General features: G+C 40.9%; 1 protein-coding gene and 1 long non-coding RNA gene across 2 annotated transcripts in view; one reads left to right on the forward strand and one right to left on the reverse strand.

The window, feature by feature from the left end:
• COL1A2 (collagen type I alpha 2 chain) overlaps window positions 1-1,070 on the reverse strand; it is a 36,994-nt gene extending 35,924 nt beyond the window's left edge. The window contains exon 1 of the mRNA XM_032252941.1: window positions 526-1,070. Within this exon, the coding sequence (XP_032108832.1) occupies window positions 526-595 (70 nt within the window). The 5' untranslated portion in view covers window positions 596-1,070. The remainder of the gene's footprint in view (window positions 1-525) is intronic.
• Window positions 66-17,885, forward strand: LOC116533274. Its single transcript, XR_004261184.1, has 4 exons — window positions 66-90; window positions 10,650-10,738; window positions 14,038-14,284; window positions 17,781-17,885. It is a non-coding gene; the product is annotated as an uncharacterized LOC116533274 (long non-coding RNA).
• The last annotated feature ends 1,839 nt before the right edge of the window (window positions 17,886-19,724 follow it).

Consider the following 19,724-nt stretch of genomic DNA (forward strand, 5'->3'; position numbering starts at 1 on the left):
CCTCCTCCTCCTCCTCCTCCTCCTCCTCCTCCTCCTCCTCCTCCTCCAGACAAGCCCTTATAATGCCCAGAAGATAAAAGCTCCTAGGAGGTGAGTTTTACGTTACTTATTTGAAGGACTTTCTAATGCAGGCCTCAAGTTTTACAAGGTGGACATCAGTGCGTTTATGGGGCCTGTCGGGTGGAGGCCCTTGAGTTCCTCCACCACACTAGTTGTTAATAGCTCATCCTTAGGGAAAAGACCTTCTGCTCCCTTTGGGGGTTACTAAGCTGAGGATCCAGATGGGTTAAGTGTCTCACTCTGAACTTAGAGGAAAAGTTCCCTAACTCTTCGCGAGCCTTTTATGTTTCATTTTTAAAAGTAATTTCCATGTTTCTTATCGATTCCGGCGTTTTCCCTCATGCCGGAGAGCCTGCCCTCCAAGTGTACCTGGAATTCAGGTTATAGGTTTTCCTTTCCAGAGCAGGGTGCCCTTCCATCTAACCTTTCTCCCCGATTTCCCACAAACAAGCTGAAGGCACTTACATTGGCATGTTGCTAGGCACGAGGTTACTGCAAGCAGCAACAAAGTCCGCGTATCCACAAAGCTGAGCATGTCTAGCACTTAGACATGCAGACTCCTTGTGTCGCAGAGCCCCTGGGTCACCGGCGGAGGTATCACCTGGCGGGTGCGGGCATGCAGTCGTGGCCAGTACCTCCAACTTAGCCGAAACCTCCTGCTGCCGTGGTGCTAAAATAATAAAGCTCAGATCTGCCCTATTTATACGGCAAATGTTTCCCTGGCCCGAGGATGCCTCCAAAAGGGCCTCCACCAATGGGAGGGCTGGGGCTGGGGGCCCGGGCAGCCACAGCTGGGAGGAGACTGCGGGGGCGCAGAGGAGGGAGCAATCGGGGGAGGGACGTGGCCACGGGGCTGGCTTCTTAAATTGGTTCCATTCTTTTTGAGGACGTGGACACTTTTGAGGCTTTCAAGGGGAAACTCTGACTCGCTGTCTGCATACCTCCGCCCTCCCCATCCTCCCGCCCTACCCCCTCCTCCACTTTCCAAATTTGGAAACGCTATGGGACACGTCGGAGAGCTCTGCAGCCCCGAGGTGGGCAGAGTTTGCAGATCTCCGGGCAGCCAAGCAGCTAGAGAGGGATCGGGAGCCCAGCGATCAAAGCAGGAGCTGTCCAGTCCTGCCTCACCTGTGCCTTGTAGGCCACCTGTAGGGTGGAGGGCTCCGGCGGGCGCGGAGGGGGCAGGGAAGGAGGGAGGAAGACTTGACTGCGTGGCGCAGCCGGAGCAGGCCTCCCCGCCCCTCCACCTCTCCACCCCGCCCCCAGCCCCGTCCAGCTTTTCTCCAGTTTTGGGGCTCTGTGAGCCCACTGTTTCAGCAGTGATGCACTCTCTTTCTCTTATAACTTTGGGAAAGAGAGGTCTTTCCCGAAGGCAGGGCTGAGCTGCGGGCTGGGCAGCAGGCTCCAGGCTGCTCTGCACCTGGCTACAGCGAGGATAGGTTTTGCAAACTCTAGACTAGACCAAGTCGCCTGGGAAGGTCCTTAGACCTCCTAGCTTGCCTTTGCTGAGGCTAATTCCAGGGTTTTTTTGGGGGGTTATCCGACATTCCGAAATGACTGCAACCGACCTGGAGACCGAGAACCTCTTTCTCAGTCTATCCTTTCTGAGGCTGCGGTGGGGGATCTTTCATGTTTTCCAGTCTCCTCTCCTCTTCTCCACGGGCTCCTTGTCTGGATTTACCAGCTCTATCCTGAGCCTGGACCCCTCTACCTTCCTGTGAGCCCCGGATCCCCCTTGACCTTGCTGCCTACTCTCTGTCCCATCTCTTACAGCCACACCCAAGCACCTATCCGATTTCACCCTAACTCCTCTCCTCTTTAAGGAGAAAACGCCTAGCACATCCAGAGGGCCTTCTAATTCGAGCTTGGGGTCTTCGTAGTCCTCGCTGGTAACACCCCAAGCAGTGCCCCCACCAAAGTGGATGTTAACTCTCTCCCCAACACCCAACATCCCTCCCTGCTGATGTGGCAGAGTTTGAAGCAGGCAGTCGTCAGCATTTGGTGGGAGGCCCTGGACCTAGAAAGAAACAATGAAAGTGGAGAAAACTAAACAGGAATCTTTCTTTCTTAAAGTGAGAAACAGGTTTCAATTGTAACTGTTTTTACATATGTCTTGGAGGAAAATAGTTGATTAGGCGTTTGTTTTAAAGGAGGAATTTTTTAATGCTCACAGTTAGATCTCTGTTTAATAATTTTGTGACTCCAAATAAGGAGCAGCTTTTCCTGGGGATGGGGACTGTTACTGCCTCCGTCCAACCTTCCACTCCCTACTAGGGAGAGGAGGAGCTGGTACCTTGACCCTGAGGTGGGAGGCCAAAGGTCCTGTGTCTTTTTCTAAAGCCTCGTGGGATGCATTCCAGGCCCTAGGTTTGAAAGGCCTTATCTGCGTGTGTGTGCGTGTGTGTGTCCATGTGTGTCCCCTCTCCTCTGCTTGGCCCCCAGTGAGGTAGCAAGAGCCTAGCGAGAGTGCTGCTCTATCCCAGAAGTCATCGCAAAGGGGGCATCTTTAGGTCAGTTCTGTCTCTAAGAAACAGAAATGAGTGGGCTGTAGTTCCTTGAGAAACTTTTTCCCTTTCTTCCCCCCATCTCCCTCCCCCTTTTTTGCTTTGCCTTAAGGAAGAATTTCTGCAGAAGTTAACTCTATCATAACTTCTGTAAATAAAAGGGACTGAATATTCTAAAGCAGGTTACTCTTTCTAAAGGTAAAAAAAAAGTTAATGAAAGTAAAAGTGGATAATAAAAAACTGTAATAAACTCTTCTCAGAGATAACCTTGGGTGATTTTTGAAGTAACTAGGAGTGAAAGAACTTGAAAGGGTGTCTGGTCAGTCCTAGAAGGGGGTTTACAAAGGAAGAATCCACATTCAGTTTTTTTTTTTTCTAACTAGGCAACAATGTTTGAAGTTTTCTAGGTTCTAGCAACAACAACAAAAGACCTGAAGTTTAATTGTGTATTCCAAGAACACTTTTACCCTTTCCCTGAAATATCGCCATTACAGAACTAAAAAATGCTTTTAGTGGAAATCATTTTTATCAGGAAAGAAAAACTTTAATACTACATCATAACACCTTTTATTCCCCTGCATTTCAGAACAATGAGCAATAATTTCTAAGAATCGTTGTTACCACTCTGCTGAATTGCCTTTGTAGGGCATACGTGTACCTTTGTCCTGTGTTGCTGAGAGTTAGAGACTAATTCTGAGCAAAATGACTCAGGGTCATAATGCAACAGATTTATGAAAGAAACCCTCCAAATACCCATCAGTGAGGTTATCTGATAAAGCTTCTGGGGTCAAGTTGGCTCAATCACTGGAATTGCAATAGATACCCAAGATTTTAAACATTTCATTGTAGGTTTTGTTGTGGCCAAAATAGTTTAAAATGTAGAATGTTTTTAGACGTGTATTATAATTTCTCTTTTAGCTAACAAAGAAAAATCCTCGGCAAGTTTTTGAGAACAAGCACACGTCTATAAACTTAGAGAAGAAACATCTCTGCTAAAGGCAGCAGAGTGAACTGATAACTTGAAAAGCATTCTTGGAAACTGATGCAAATACCAAATGCTGCTGGGCCCCCTCCCTGCTGATGTGGCAGGGTTTGAAGCAGGCAGTCGTCAGCATTTAGTGGGAGGCCCTGGACCTAGAAAGAAACTATGAAAGTGGAGAAAACTAAACAGGAATCTTTCTTTCTTAAAGTGAGAAACAGGTTTCAATTACAGCTGTTTTTACATATATCTTGGGGGAAAACAGTTGATTAGGTGTTTGATTTAAAGGAGGCATTCTTTAATACTCACAGTCAGATCTCTGTTAAATATTTTTGTGACTCCAAATAAGGAGCAGCTTTTCCTGGGCTTGGGGGAGGGACTGGTAGAGCTGCAAGGGCTGACCCAGAACCTGAACTGAGCGCCCTGGTGAGGGCCCTGATGGTTCCCACGTGGGGAGGGGGAGAGGAAGGAGGGAGGGAGAAGAAAATGAATAGAAGAAAAAACAAATAAGGAGTGGGGTGGGGTCAAGACAGAGTGGAGGGATGGAAGAAGGGAGGCAGAAGAGACTAAAGATTCCTACAACTTTGCTGCTAGACGGTTAATACCTGGGTCCCTATTTCCAAATGATTTTCTATGAAAGAAAAGGTAATTTCTTTAGCTTCCTACAGCCCACTGATTACAAACTGGGCCATATGTTTACATACAGCAAGAAAATGGTTGAGAGTCTGGCTGATACGGAAATGCAGAACAGCCTGACAAGGCCCTAATGTCTTAACCTTATATTTCTTTCTTTGATCAAATTAAACATCGAACTGACACCTTCTTTCAAACATTCATTGAGGATCCGCTCTGTGAAAATCTAGTTCATCTCAAAATTTAGAATGAGAAAATTTTATGTCATTCTAATTCCAGTTCTAGTTGACTTGGCTGCCAAGCAATTGCTAAGAAGGTATTTGCTGATAATGGGGTAGCTGAAAAGAGTTAAGGGCTTATATATGTATAATATATATAAAATAAATACATCTGTGTGTGTATATATATGTGTGTGTGTATATATGTGTGTGTGTGTGTATATATGTACATATATATACACACACACACACATATATACACACATGTATTTATTTTTGAGAGGATCTCACTTTATCACCCAGGCTTGAGTGCAGTGATGTAATCTGGGTTCACTGCAGCCTTGACCTCCTGGGTTGATGTGATCCTTCTGCCCCAGCCTCCTGAGTGGCTGGGACTATAAGTGCATGCCACCACGCCAGGCTAATTTTTTGGTATTCTTTTAGAGATGGGGTTTTGTCATGTTGCCCAGGGTGGTCTCAAACTCCTGAGATCAAGCAGTCCACCTGCCTCTGCCTTGTAAAATGCTACGATTACAGTTGTGAGCCACTGTGCCCAGCAAGGGGTAATTTCTTTCTGTGACATTTGTTTGAAAAGCATAGCGACTCCTGCTCTCTCATATCAATTAGGATATTCAGTTTCCATTGATTATTTAAATGAGACAAGACATATGGTTTTCTTTTCTTTTCTTTTTTCTTTTTTTGAGATGGAGTTTTTGCTTTGTTGCCCAGGCTGGAGTGCAATGGTTCGACCTCAGCTCACTGCAACCTCTGCCTCCTGGGTTCAAGCGATTCTCCCGCCTCAGTCTCCAGAGTAGCTAGTGTTACAGGCATCAGCCACATGCCTGGCCAATTTTTGTATTTTTCAGTAGAGATGAGGTTTCATCATGTTTGTCAGGCTGGTTTAAAACTCTTGACCTCAGGTGATCAACCCGCCTCGGCCTCCCAAAGCGCTGGGATTATAGGCATGAGCCACTGAGCTCGGCTGGTAAGAAGTATGCTTATTCAAGTATAGTCTGTTGGAGGATAGAGAAGAGTGTGATGAATACTGTAATGGAGGATTAGAGTGCTTACATGTTTATGGGAGGATTTAAGATGGATACCTCATCTAGGTTCAGGTAAGTGGAGTCAAGAAGGGCTTCTTGGAGAATGCAACATCTTTGTTCAACCCTTAAATACAAACAGAATTTTAAAAAGAGGTGGGAGAGTGGTGTGGGAACAGAGGCACTGGAAAATTTGGCAATCTGAGGAATGGAGCATTTCAGTATGATGGGATTATGGTGGAAAAGAGGGAGGATAGAGAAAGAAGCTAGTGATGTGACTGGTGCGTTTGGCAGGGACCAGATTTAAAAAGAACTTTTAATCTGGCATTTGTATTTTCTTAAGTGTGCTATGGGAGTGTTTAGATTATTTTAAACAGAGAAGGCAGGAAACTAGAGAATGTTTTGAATAAGATGACTGGGGCTGCAGTGTGGAGAAACGATGGGAAGGTAGAGCACAGTAGAGACAGGGAGAACAGTAGAGAGGCTGCAGCAGGAATTCTTAGGGAAAACGATGGTGGCCTGAATTCGGATAGAAGTGGTGGAGCTCAAGAGAAGTTGGTGAGCTTCAGAAATGTTCCAGAAGTAGAAGAGAAGTGCTCTGATGTTTGGTAATGGGGAGAGAGAGAATGGAAGGACTCAAGGTAACTGGTTTTGGTAATGGTTGGCTGGAGGTGCTGCTATCCAGTGACTTGGGGAACATTTGAGAAGGAAATGGCTTGGGGTGGCGAGGGAAAGATAAAGAGGCCAATTCAGGTTCAGTTTTGGCTGATTATGGGCCATCTAAGAGGAGTAGTCTCATAGGTAATTAGATTCTTAGGCCTCAAGTTCACAATCTATTTGGTTGACTTGTGGATAAAGGAGTCAACAGATGACTGATGTCATGGGAGTGATGAAATCCCCCAGACTATATCTGCAAAAATAATTAAATGTCAAAACTCTGAAGAGCTCCACCACCAGCATTAAAGAAAGAACAGAAGAGGAAAAATCATCAAGGCAATTGAGAAGGAGCAGCCACTTTGGATGGAGGAAAAGCCATAAAGCCTCTATTACAGAAGGAAGGAAAACAGGCTTTGCAGGGAGGGAAAAATTTTTTTTAGGATGTTGGAAAGTTGCATGTTTTTTTGAGAGGTCAAGAAAAGGCTAGAAAGATTACATCAATTAGCACCTTGGAGGTCACCGGTGACCTTGGTGACAGTGGTTTTAGTGGAACAAAATCTAGGTGAGCAAAAGTGGAAGAGGGAAAGGTGAGGTAATAAACACACGTGTTGTGGAATTTTAGCTATAATAGGAGTTCGGAAGGAGCTGGATAGAGTTTAAGGATGATGTTAGGATTACTATGCAAGAGGATTATGCATGTTTAGAATAAGACTATCTGAAGCAGCTGTCTAATTTTAAAACTTACCCCCATTTTAAAGCCTTCCATTACAATATTCTTTAGGTTTTCTATGTTATGTCTCTCTTCCTTTGCTTTTTAGTATTGAAGCAAGGAACATTTAAGTGAGTATGGATTTTTTTTTTCCCCAACTTGGTAGTGAATCATCAATTTTTCTCATGAGGTCCCTTTAAAATGTGTAGACAGAGTTGATTTATCTCATATTTCATGAATTCCACTTTAATCTTCAGTGCCCCATTTTTCAAGTTTAAAAATATGAAATAGGCAACCACTTCTTTACTTACATGTGATTCTGAGTATTCTTGTATACAGATTGTATGGAGATAGTTGTTTTGTGGTATCTTGTTATTGACTATTCCAATCCCCATAATTCAGAGGGATGTATTTGGGCACATAAATTTCAACTTTCAATTAAGTCCACCTTTTTCTTTCTGGAGATGCTGATTAAATTTCTGCAGCCAGTTCCAAATTCATTCTTAAATTGAGAAACACCAAAATGCTGATGCATTCCAAAAGTCCACTCTGGTTTATTAGAACCTTGGTTGGCTTGGCTTCCAGACTCATATTTTTCAATTCTTTTCAAGTAGCTGGAAGAAATAAGGAAACATTTACTTCCAGTTGCAAGAAAGTGTCTGAGTGTTGATAATTGATTAATTCATCCATGAACTTTTTGGTTCATATATTACATATAGAAAAAGAGTTATAAAGACTAATTCTATGTGATACTATATGTGCAATTAATACAGTTTATATTTTATTTTTTAAAACTGGCAAACTAAGTTATTTATATTATTGATAAACTTTTTTTTTTTTTTTTAAATCTGAGATGGAGTTCTGCCCTGTTGACCAGGCTGGAGTGCAATGGCATGATCTCAGCTCACTGCAACCTCTCTCCCCGGGGTTCAAGCAATTCTCATGTCTCAGCCTACTAAGTAGCTGGGATTGCAGGCACCTGCCACCATGCCCAGCTAATTTTTTTCTTTTTTTGTATTTTTAGTAGAGACAGGGTTTTGCCATGTTGGCCAGGCCGGTTTCAAACTCTTGACCTCAAGTGATCCACCTGCCTGGGCCTCCCAAAGTGCTAGGATTACAGGCATGAGCCACCACACCCGGCCCCAATAAACTCTTTAAAATTTGATTTTGACCATTGGAATTCTTTATGTGAATAATCTTTCAGTTAGTTACTGTGATGTCATAACTACCTGTTAAATAGTGTGCTAAGTGCAGTGGTGGAAATTTTAAATAAATTATCTCAAAGTGGCAACAATCATTATCTAAGTCTTAGAGGGGGTTATTTCTTTTTTCAATTTTACAAGTAAGACAGAAAGCTGAAGTGACTTGGGTACGGCTTCCTAGATATCCAAAAATGGATCAAGTCCTTTTGTTGTACATTTTCAATATGCCTTGTACTTCTAATACCTAATATCTACCAGAAGACTGGTTGGTTAATCAATCAAAAGTGATCATTGTTCCTTGACTAGCTTGACTTGAATGTGAAGTCTTTTATAGTAGAGACAATGCCTATTTCATTTACCCTTCTAGCACTAGATCCTGGCATAGAGCCTGCTGACTTGTAGATGCTCATCAAATAAACAACTGATTTGGCATGACATAGCTGGAAAATGGGGAACTTAAATATAAATGCTGGTCATTCACTTGACTGATGATTTACTATTCAATCCACACATTAAAATTTTCTTTTATTGATATAGTGGCAATCAACACATGAAATTTTCTTAACACATAAATGTATTTTAGGCAGTTCACCCAATAGTCACAACGAATTGTGACCTAATAGCTCATAAACATTTTAAGTCAAATTTATGAAAAACAAAATACCATGAGAATAGGAAAAAGCTAATTTTGTTAATTATAAAGTCATGAAATAACTGAGAGCTGGAAGACAATTTAACATCCAAATCATAATCATAAATGTGTGGAAGCAAGATTTGTTTTTCTACCATATTCCTATTGCCTGACAAGTGTCTAGTATACAACAGGTATTCAATAAGCGCTAGTTGCAGGAATTAATTCCTTTTACAAATGAGAAAACATGCCTAGAGAGGTTATTTGACTTATGGTAGACCTGTAACTAGGGGGCTGATCTCTTGACTGCAAGCCTCTTGCTCCTTCCTTTAAATTAAAATAACATCTAGCATTTGTCTGTAATATTTTTCAATATTTAACACAATAATCTGAAGAGTTTTACAAGGAGAAAATTATTTTTCTGGAAAATTGAAGCTCAGAGTTAAAGACTTTCTCCAGATCACTGGTTCTCAAAGGTGGTCCCTGGCCAGTAACATTAGCATTACCTCAGAACTGAGAACATCACTTTAGAAACACAGATTCTCATGCCTTGTCTCAGACCCACTGAATCAGAAACTCTGGGTGTGGTTTCTTAGCAATCTGTGGTTTAACAAGCCCTCTAGACAATTCTAATCATGTTGCAATTAGGGAACTACCAGTGTTGGGAATGTGACTGTTATGGTTAAACTTGGATTTAGATAAATTACTCTGAAAGCCTCATGGAGAGTAGATTAGAGTAAGGCAAGATGGAAACCTGGAAGTCCATTTACGAAGATAGCTTCTTTTCTCTCTTCTCCTTCACTCCAAAGTGAAGTGAAGGAGAAGAGAAAACACATTTGTTTGCTCTTTCTTTAATATGTCTGTTGACTTGCTACTTTTATTCTATTTTATTTCTAGTTGACAATAATAATTGTATATATTTATGGGGTACAATGTGATGCTTCGATACATGTATACAATTGGAATACTCAAATCAGGCTAATTAACATATTTATCATTTCAAATATTATTTCTTTGTGGTGAGAACATTAAAAATATCCTTTTTTTTTTAAGCTACTTTGAAGTATACAATATGTTGTCATTAACTGTAGTCACCATGCTGTGCAGTAGATCAACAGGACTCATTCCTTCTGTCTAACAGGAACTTCGTATCCATTGCCAACGTCTCCCCTTGCCTGTCTATGCTCCTTCTTTTCTTGATTCTCCTTGGTACAAGGGGAGGGGAGCGAACATTGTGAACGGCTATTAATTATTCTTTACTTACAGTATTTGTAGAATGAAAGGAAGACCATTTTAATCCTTTTTTTTTGCTGATCCCAACTCTATTTAAAGTTATTGAGTTAACATGTTTACAGTGAAAAAACATGTACTGAAGGGTATACATGAACTCTTTAAGAAAGTTGAATGTGATTTGAATAATGGTTAAAACCTGGTGCTAATGAAGTCAGGGCTGTAGCCTCAGTTCCTCTATGGATTAATTAACTTCCCCTGTTACAGTATCTTGGAATTCACCACTTAGTGAACTTGGGGTGCCATTCTCTTGGTAATTAAGCAGATCAGGTGAGGCAAAAAAGATGCATGGTGGCCGGGCGCGGTGGCTCAAGCCTGTAATCCCAGCACTTTGGGAGGCCGAGGCGGGTGGATCACGAGGTCAAGAGATCGAGACCATCCTGGTCAACATGGTGAAACCCCGTCTCTACTAAAAATACAAAAAATTAGCTGGGCATGGTGGCGCGTGCCTGTAGTCCCAGCTACTCAGGAGGCTGAGGCAGGAGAATTGCCTGAACCCAGGAGGCGGAGGTTGCGGTGAGCGGAGATCGCGCCATTGCACTCCAGCCTGGGTAACAAGAGCGAAACTCCGTCTCAAAAAAAAAAAAAAAAAAAAAAAAAAAAAGATGCATGGTTTACTGCAAATTTATTATTCCTTCCAGAAAATGCCTTCAGAAGCCCAGGTGATGTTTTGAAACATTTTATTTACACAAAGACATCAGAGACATATGCTTCTATTCCCTATAGTTACTGTGTCGTGTTTGGATACTTGAAAGAAAATGACACTTTGGAGCCTTAAAAAGTGGACTTTCCTTCTGAAGTACCCAGGAGAGTAGGTAAGAGAATAGATCTTCCTATTCAGAACTTCAGAATGTGTAAGATGTTGGACTAAAACAGTCACAGAAGTCATTGTTTGTGTCCATGAGTCCCTACTGGGTTTTCTGACAGGGACCTCATTTTACAATTGTGGCCATTTGTGCACACTGGCAGATATACCCCTGCCCAGACGTGGAACAGGACCTGTTGTATAGCATAAATTTAAGAAGCTCAGTTCTAGCATTTTCCAAGCATTGTTTATTGTATTTCACTCTGGGGCTCTGTTCTTTTGTCTGGGCTTCATACTGAAACAAAACTAAATTACATATCCATTCTATGTCATCTATCTTGTTTTCTTGTACTTGAGTTTCTCTTTCGATAATGTGCCTGGTTCTTCCATGATTGGTAAAAATCAATCACTCTGTTCACTCCTTCCCTCCTTCCCTTCCTCCTTCCCTCCCTCCGTCCCTCCTTCCTTCCTTCCTTCCTTCCTTCGCAAGGAACTACTTCCTTCAACAAAACTACTACTGCCCATGTAAGACACAATGTTAGAAATTCAGCCTGATGAGAGAATTGCTTGAGCCTGAGTTCGAGAGCAGCCTGGGCAACATAGAAAGACCTTGTCTCTACAAAAAACTAAAAACAAAAAGATTCGCCAGGCATAGTGGTGTGTGCCTGTGGTATCAGCTACTCAGGAGGCTGAGGTGGGAAGATCAGTTGAGCCAGGAGGTCAGGCTGCAGTCAGCTGAGATTGTGCCGCTGCACTCCAGCCTGGGTGACAGAGCAAGATCTTGTCTCGAGAAAAGAAAAAAAGGAGAGAGAAAATAAAGAAAAAAAAAAAAAAAACTGGGCCTGAGCCATGATCTTGGCAACTAGCCATTTATTACCCCTTCCTTATACACTGGAGGTTTGAAATCTGCTTCCAAACTTCAGTGCCGTGTCTGTGTATTCATGTCTGTTACTGTTGCAGACCTAACTGCCTGGATCTCCAATAGTGCTTCCCCAGGACGCGACAGTCCTACACTTATTGCAACACCTGTATTCCTTCCTGGAGGACCTCTCTGATGGCTGTTCTGGCTTATTGTCTCCAAGCTTTCTCTGCTTCTGACTTTCATCTATTGTCTGCAGCTGAGTGAATATCTGCTCTGCCTGATCCCAATCTCCACTTAGCTCTCAGAATCTCCATCTGAGAGAAGAGGATAGGTTTTGCCAGTTCCTCCTGCCACATCTTGTGTTGAATTATATGTTCAACAAGTAATGATTAATTTCTTATTATTGACCACGTATGGATGTGGGAATAGAAAGAGGAATAAGATGGAAATTCCAGTCTCAGGAGACTGTTACAAATAGAGTAGATTCTCCCTAATTGTGAGGACAAGGAGATTTTGCTGTTGAGGTACTTAAGATTTTAGGGGGACGATACAGTTATAGAGGTATTAAATGCAAACTTGCATGAATCTTCTTTGTATTATCTCTAAAACAGAACCATCAGTTAACATTTTTCACACCTTAAATTAATAATAATGGTTATGTTACAGTTGCTTTCCATTTACCATCTCTTGCTCTATTGAAATTTCTCAGGGTCTTCCTCTTCTGCCATTTCAGTAAAATGCCCATAAATTTGCTTTGCTTTGCTAAAATAATATACATATAAAAGATCTTTCTCCCTGAATCTGGTTCTCCATCCAAATGTGCAATGCCTTTCTGATTTCATGATTTCGAATTGTTGAGTTCTGCATCCTGAACCCCAGAGATAACTCCCAAAAGTACGTGCCATCAGGCCTCTCTTACACAAATGTCACTTCCCTCCTTCCTTGCAACTGCAGGAGTTCCACTTTAAGGTCCTGGTTGATGTCTCCTCAGATTCCCTAATTTCCTAAAGCCTCAAGGCAAAAACCTCTGTTCCTGTCATGCCATCTGCTTTCCTTTATTTTTTTTACACTCATCACCCAATTTCCTCTTTTTCTAATTATCCCCAAAAGAAGTGGCTCAGAATTCTTTTATACTGGAACTAAAATTGTTGTGGTTTGGAAAAAATATACAAAGCGAAACTGTGTATACTGAAATACCTTGTTTATTAAAATTTGATGTAGAGGCAATTCGTTCATGGGTAGAGGTTACTGTAACTTACCTGAAAAAACTATGCATTAGCTCTTTAAAACAAAGATATTTTTTCTTAATGCAGTGAACAATGTATTAACAAGGTCTAAGGGAGTTAAAAAGTAACTGGTTCTACTTGGGGAAGTTGAGGAAGCTTCCAGGAGAAGGGAATACTGGAACTGAATCCTGGAGAAAGTCACTGAAACAGAACGGAAAGGAAAACCCTTTCTAGGAAAGAGGATACAATATTTGTAATGAGAGGTGATATTTATTATAATTTGTACTTACACAGTTAATGTTACCATAATGTCCCTCTAGAACAGTGATTCTAAATCCAAGGTGATTTTGTCCCCCAGGGGATGTTTGGCAGTGTCTGGAGATATCTTTGACTGTCATAACTGGGGGCAGGGGTGTATGCAATAGCATTTAGTGGAAGGAGGCCAGGGCCAGGGGTGCTGCTAAACATCCTATCATACATGGGACAGAGCTGTAACAAAGACTTACTCACCTCAAATGTCAGTATTGTCACTGCTCTATAAGGTAAGTCCCACAAGGGCTAGAATCACTACTGTGTCTTAAGACCTATCATGGTTACAGTCGGAGTTGGTACTCATTTAACTTTTGCTAAGTGAATAAAGGCATGAAAGAGAAGGCATGTTTGGGAAAGAGCAATATGTATGTTAGTAGCTAGGGTATAATTAAAGAGCAGTGGGAAAATAAGGCTACTGATGTGATAGAGAAAAATAATGGAGGACACCTTGTGCCATATTGAGGAATCTTCCTTTACTATATTGTCCATGAAGAACCACTGGAGGCCTTTATGTGGGAGAATGACGCCAACTGATTTATGTGTTAGTAAGATAACCAAGCAGCAGTGCAGAGTTCAGAGACTTGACAGGCACTTAGAAGGATATTGTAAGAGTGAGGGCCAAGGGATGGTGAGGCCCTAACCTAAAGCTGAAGCAGTAAAGATAGAGAGAAGAAGAGAGATGTTTAGGACCTGGAATTCATAGGACTTGGTGATCAATTAAATATGGAAAGCAGAGTGAGTGTTCTAGCTTAGACTAGTAAGTGGGTGTTGGTATCGTTACTTGGAATGAGGAAGACAGGAGAAGAAACAGGATTTATGTATATGCATGTATATGTACTTGGCTTTGAATATTATTAAAACCTTAGTTTGTATCATTATCAACAGGACTTTTATGTCACCATTACCCAGGTACAGAAGATATCAAGATATATAATTCCAGTTTTAAGGAGCTGACACGTTCATAGCAGCACTACTTACAGTAGACAAAAAGGTGAATATGGCCCAAATTCCATCAACAGAAGAATGAATAAACAAAGTGTGGCATATCCATACAATGGGACTTTATTCAGCCATAGAAAGGAATAAGGTGGATACATATGCTACACAGCATGGATGAACCTTGAAAATTTTAAGTGAAGGAAGCCAGACACAAAAGGTAAGACACTATATAATTCATTTTACATGAAGTATCCAGAATAACTAAACATACACAGAGACAGAAAATATGTTAGTGGTGGGGAGGTGCTGGTGGGAGGGGATAATTGGGAATAATTGCTTAATTGGGGCAAGGTCTCCTTTGAGGCTGTTGACAATGTTCTGGAACTAGTTAATGGTTACGGTTGCACAGCACCGTCAATGTACTAAATGCCACTGAATTTTACACATTAAGATGGTTGAATACACTTTTTTTTTTTTTTTTGAGACGGAGTTTCGCTCTTGTTACCCAGGCTGAAGTGCAATGGCGTGATCTCGGCTCACTGCAACCTCCGCCTCCTGGGTTCAGGCAATTCTCCTGCCTCAGCCTCCTGAGTAGCTGGGATTACAGGTACGTGCCACCATGCCCAGCTAATGTTTTGTATTTTTAGTAGAGACGGGGTTTCACCATGTTGACCAAGACGGTCTCGATCTCTTGACCTCGTGATCCACCCACCTCGGCTTCCCAAAGTGCTGGGATTATAGGCGTGAGCCACCACACCTGGCCCGGTTGAATACACTTTTAAGATGGCTTATGTTATGAACATTTCATGTGAAAAGCAGTTTTAAGGGAAGCACAGAGTCTCATGAGAAGGAAAGATGAGTAAAAATATGGGAAATCAATGTAAGCCATTTATAACGGTCTCAAATAATAAAAAATGTTCTTCAAATTCGAGAAACTGTCTGGATAAAGCCTCACCAGCAATGAAAGCCCATGGCAGGAGCAGGGAATGAGAAAAGATTTAGGAGACCATTTGCTCTGTTTTTACAGTCCTGATGGCCACACTTCATGTGAGAGATAGTGGAGTTATTCCAGAGACATAAAGTGGTTCCATCAATGTCTTGTGACCCGTCAATGGCAGAGGTCTGAAATAGAACAGTTCACCAATTCTTTGAACTTTAATCTTTTCCTTCTAGAGACTTTGTCTCCAAAATATTTGCAGAAAGTAAAGCCAGAAAATGGCAGTGGTAATTAGAAGAATTATAAATATAATAGAAAAAGAATTGTTTAAGAAAGCAGAGTGGAAAATCTTGATACAACTTAAAATTGTAGGCTCTTTAATGTTTTGGATGAATTTCTCATACAAATTAAAATTGCAGGATCTTTAATGTTTTACATGAATTTCTCAAAGGAAAAATATTAAGGAATCTCTACTACTTGTTTTTAAAAATGAAGAATGGGCGAAAAATGTACTGTAGGGAATAATAAGAAACTTGCTGAGCAGTCTCACTATTAACCAAAGGTATTTTCCTAAGGTAAGATTACTACATATACACTCTTATTTTCTACATCTCTTTTAAAAAAGAAAATATTATTTCTTGTTCGTTTATAATTTCTTTCAAGTAAGATAATGAAGAGCTTGTATCACTGAATAGTTAGGATATCTTCATTTCTCAATATTACCTAACCTACCTCTTTCTCATGTGAATCATTTCTTATTCATTCAGCAACCATGTACTGAATCATAGAAAGTGAGGATAGAAGGATGCTTCAGATGACAATTGCCTTCAAGTTGCTCATAATTTAGAGGGCATGCTTGAAAGATAAATAATGTGAAAAAGATTAGTGATAGAGGTCTTTCTGTGGGAAAACAGAAATAAGTCTTCCAGCTTTGCCTGATAATATTAAGATGGATCCCCAAGAAGAGAAGATCAATCTTGATGGGTGAGGATTTGTTGGGTTGGCACTCCAGGAAGTAAAGAGGAATATGCAAAATCATGGCATCATGGTTCAATCAGGTGGTTCACTTACTAAGTATGTATTTTATATCCACTATGTCTCAGGCACTGTGATGGGATTTGGGAATCTAAGGCAAGAGGGTTCCTGCAGAAAAGATAGATATTAAACAAGTCTACAGAATAAACTGTAATGAAATATCTTACGGGAAATATGTAGGGTGCTATGGGAGTACATAGTAGGAGTCCTGATCTAGTTATGGGACATAGAGAAGGACTCTGAGGAAGTGACAAACTTAGAACTGCAATGGTGTCATAGCTCACACTGCTGTATTTTAATAGACTAGGTGGCTTAAACAACAGACAGTATTTATTTCTCACAGTAATGGAGGCTAGGAAGTCCAACATCAGGGTGCCAGCAAATTCAGTTGCCAGTGAGGACTCGACTCTCTTCCTGGCTTGCAGACACACTGTGCCTTTACATGGCAGAGAAAAAGAGACAGAGAGAAAAAAAGAGAAAGAGAGAGAGGGCACACTCTCGTGTCTCCTCTTCTTACAAGGACACTAATCTCATTGCGGGGTCCCTATCCTCATGACCTCATGTAAAAATAATTACATTTCAAAGGCCCCAGTTCCAAATACCATCACATTGAGGGCTTCAACAAATGAATTTTTGAGGGACGCAAACATTCAGTGAATGATAAATGGGTACAAGTTGGTGGAGGGAAGGAAGATGAGTGAGATAGGATTTAATTCATGCAAATATGTTCCAAGTTAGCCGGAGGATAATTAGGGAGGGCCTTGAAAGGCATGTTAGAAATTTATTTTAATGAGAACCCTCTGAAAGTGTTAAATCCTAACCCAAATATGAACTCTAACCTCACTGTAATTCTAACTCTGATTAGATGTGTGTTTAGAAACACAACTCCAGGTCTAGAGAATGGATTGGAGCAGGTAAGCAGAACTTAAGAGACTCTTCATGATGACAGATGAATTGTGGTAGGGTGTGAGGGTGATGACATTGAGGTTGAAGAGAATTAGGTGAATTTGGGATGTGAGAATCAGGAAAAAAAAGTAATTAAATATGACTACCAGGTTTCTGCCTTGTGGTAACATTTCTGAGAAAGAGAATCCTGGCAGAGCTTGAGGGCTTGAAAATACAGAATTCCCTCTTAGGCATGCTGTATTTGAAATACCTGCATGTAATTCTCTATGGCTTCAACATGGGCTGCCTGTGGGAAGGAATCAGAAAAGAAGTGAAGAAGTAGACACCAGTACCCATATCATAGAGGCAGTGGGATATATTGGTAGGAATGAGGAGTAATTGAGGGGTTCTCTACACTTCTTGGTGTGATTTGTGGTTTAGAACAGTTATTCTGGCAGTGGGAAGGTTGGCTCATGGGGACTAATATTGGATACAGTCAGGTAAGGAGCAGTTGCATGATGAAACATGGTGGTAGTAGGTTAAACAGGGTAAAATTATATTTCAGAGATAGCTTCATAACATTTGTTGATAGAATATCAGGGTTAAAAGAAGAATTGAGCAAATCTAAATTTCCATTAAAGTGTTGAATGGATGATAGTTTCAATAACAAAGCAAGAAGGGGAAAGGCAGACTTCTGAATTTGAACTTAGATTTGGACATGAAATGCTTTGCAGAACACACTCCTGACTAGCAGGCAGCAGCTGCTGGCTTCTGTGACATTGCCATGGATAGCTTTATTAATGCCTACTCATTTCGATTTCTCTCTATAACTTCTTTCTTTCTCTTGAATCTTAAGGATAGACTTCTTCTTATCTCCCTACACTACCCCTTGGAGAAAACCTTTTATCAAGGAGATACTGAATATCATCACTGATGTAAGCACTGCAACTAAAATAGGTTGACTACTGTTTTATGAACTCAGTGATAGCATTATATACACAACTAGCTGGATTTTTTTGTTTTTTTGAGACTGAGTCTCTCTCTGTCACCCAGGCTGGAGTACAGTGGTGTCATCTCAGCTCACTGCAACTGCCACCTCCCAGGTTCAAGTGATTAAACTTCCTCAGCCTCCCAAGTAGCTGGGATTACAGACGCCCACCACCATGCACAGCTAACTTTTCTATTTTTGCTAGAGATGGGGTTTCACCATGTTGGCCAGGCTCATCTCAAACTCCTGACCTCAGGTGATCTGCCTGCTTCAGCCATATTTTTACTTGGATGCTTTGCCATTTTCTCAGTTCAACATATTAATATCTCAGCTTTCCAGAACTCTACCATTCTGTCCAGAATCCTTATTTTCACCAAGTCTCTTAGTGCCCTAATGTTCTTGTATTTGCACGCATCTGAAACCTCAAGATCATCTCTGATCCTTTCATAGTCTTCATTCTTCAAATTCAGGAAATCATGAAGTTCTTTTTTTTTTTTTTTCTTTTAAGATGCCTCTTATTTCAGTCCTTCTTGTGTTGCTGCCCCTGATATTCTAGCTAATAGATAAATAAAAAAAACATTCTTTAAGACCCTACCATGTGCCAGGTAATCAAAGAAGCTCAGAGTGTAGTGCTAATAAATGGACAAATGCATAAACCAACAGCTACTGTTTAATATGATATGGAATCCTCATAGAGTACAGTGTACAGTGGAAGCACCAATGAGAGAGTGATTAAACTATGAAAATCAAGGAAAAATATACAAGGTATGGCATTTAGAATCCACTATTCATAGTTAGTATGGCCAGAGTACAAATTGTGATTCAGAAAGTTACAGAAAATAAGGCTGTAAAGGGATCAAATAGATAATACTAATCAAGAAATGCATCACACCACACCCAGATTGTTGTCCCAAATTTTTAGCTGCTTTTGATGTCTCTAGTTTCCCTTCACCAGTTTAACAAGAATTTATTTTAAAGCATATTTACAATGAATTTTCAAAGCACTGTCATGTACGTCACCCCTTTAACCATTACAACACTTCCTAGAGGTAGTATGCTCAAGCCAGTAACTTTCTCGACATTACATAGCCAAGTTTGAACTCTAGGTTTCTAAATTAAATCGCCAAATACTTGCCATTTATCTATGCATTTTGAGTATTTCTGCCAAAATGTCTATGCATTTTGTATATTTCTGCCAACTAGCAATGCTATGGTTACTTACTGCTCAAAAACTTTCATTGGCTTCCAATTATTCTATATCAGCAAGAAGAACCTCTTTGCTTGGTGTTTTCAAGACTATCCGTAATGTGGAACCATCATATATATTTAATCTTATTTTTTACTGTTCCATAAACTGTGACTTTGTGTTTTGGTTATCTGCTGGTGTCTGACAAACTACCTTAAAATAAATGGCTTTAAACAATAAGAATTTTATTATCTCTCCTGATTTATAGATCGGGAATTCAAGTAGGGCTTAGCTAGGCAATTGTTCTATTCTAATTTGGACTGACTGAGGTCTCTTAGGATCCCGGTAGCAGCTGGTCTGGTCTAAAGGGTCCAAGATGGGTTTGTTCACATGTCTGTTGCCCTAACAGAGATGACTAGAAGGCCAAGCTCAGCCGGAACTGTTTACTGAAATGCCTATATCCGGCACTTCTAGCATAGCAGAAGATTTCTTATTTGGCTCCCAGAGAGTGTTCTAAGACAGCAAAGAGGAAGCTGCAAGACTTCTTCTGTTTTAGCATTGGAAGTTACGCAGTGTCACTTCCACTACATTCTGTAGAAAAAAGAGAGCCCCAATGCCAACTGAAA

This window comes from Sapajus apella, unplaced genomic scaffold (assembly GCF_009761245.1).
Source record: "Sapajus apella isolate SASKATOON/1434 unplaced genomic scaffold, GSC_monkey_1.0 scaffold81, whole genome shotgun sequence".
NCBI classification, from domain to species: domain Eukaryota; kingdom Metazoa; phylum Chordata; class Mammalia; order Primates; family Cebidae; genus Sapajus; species Sapajus apella.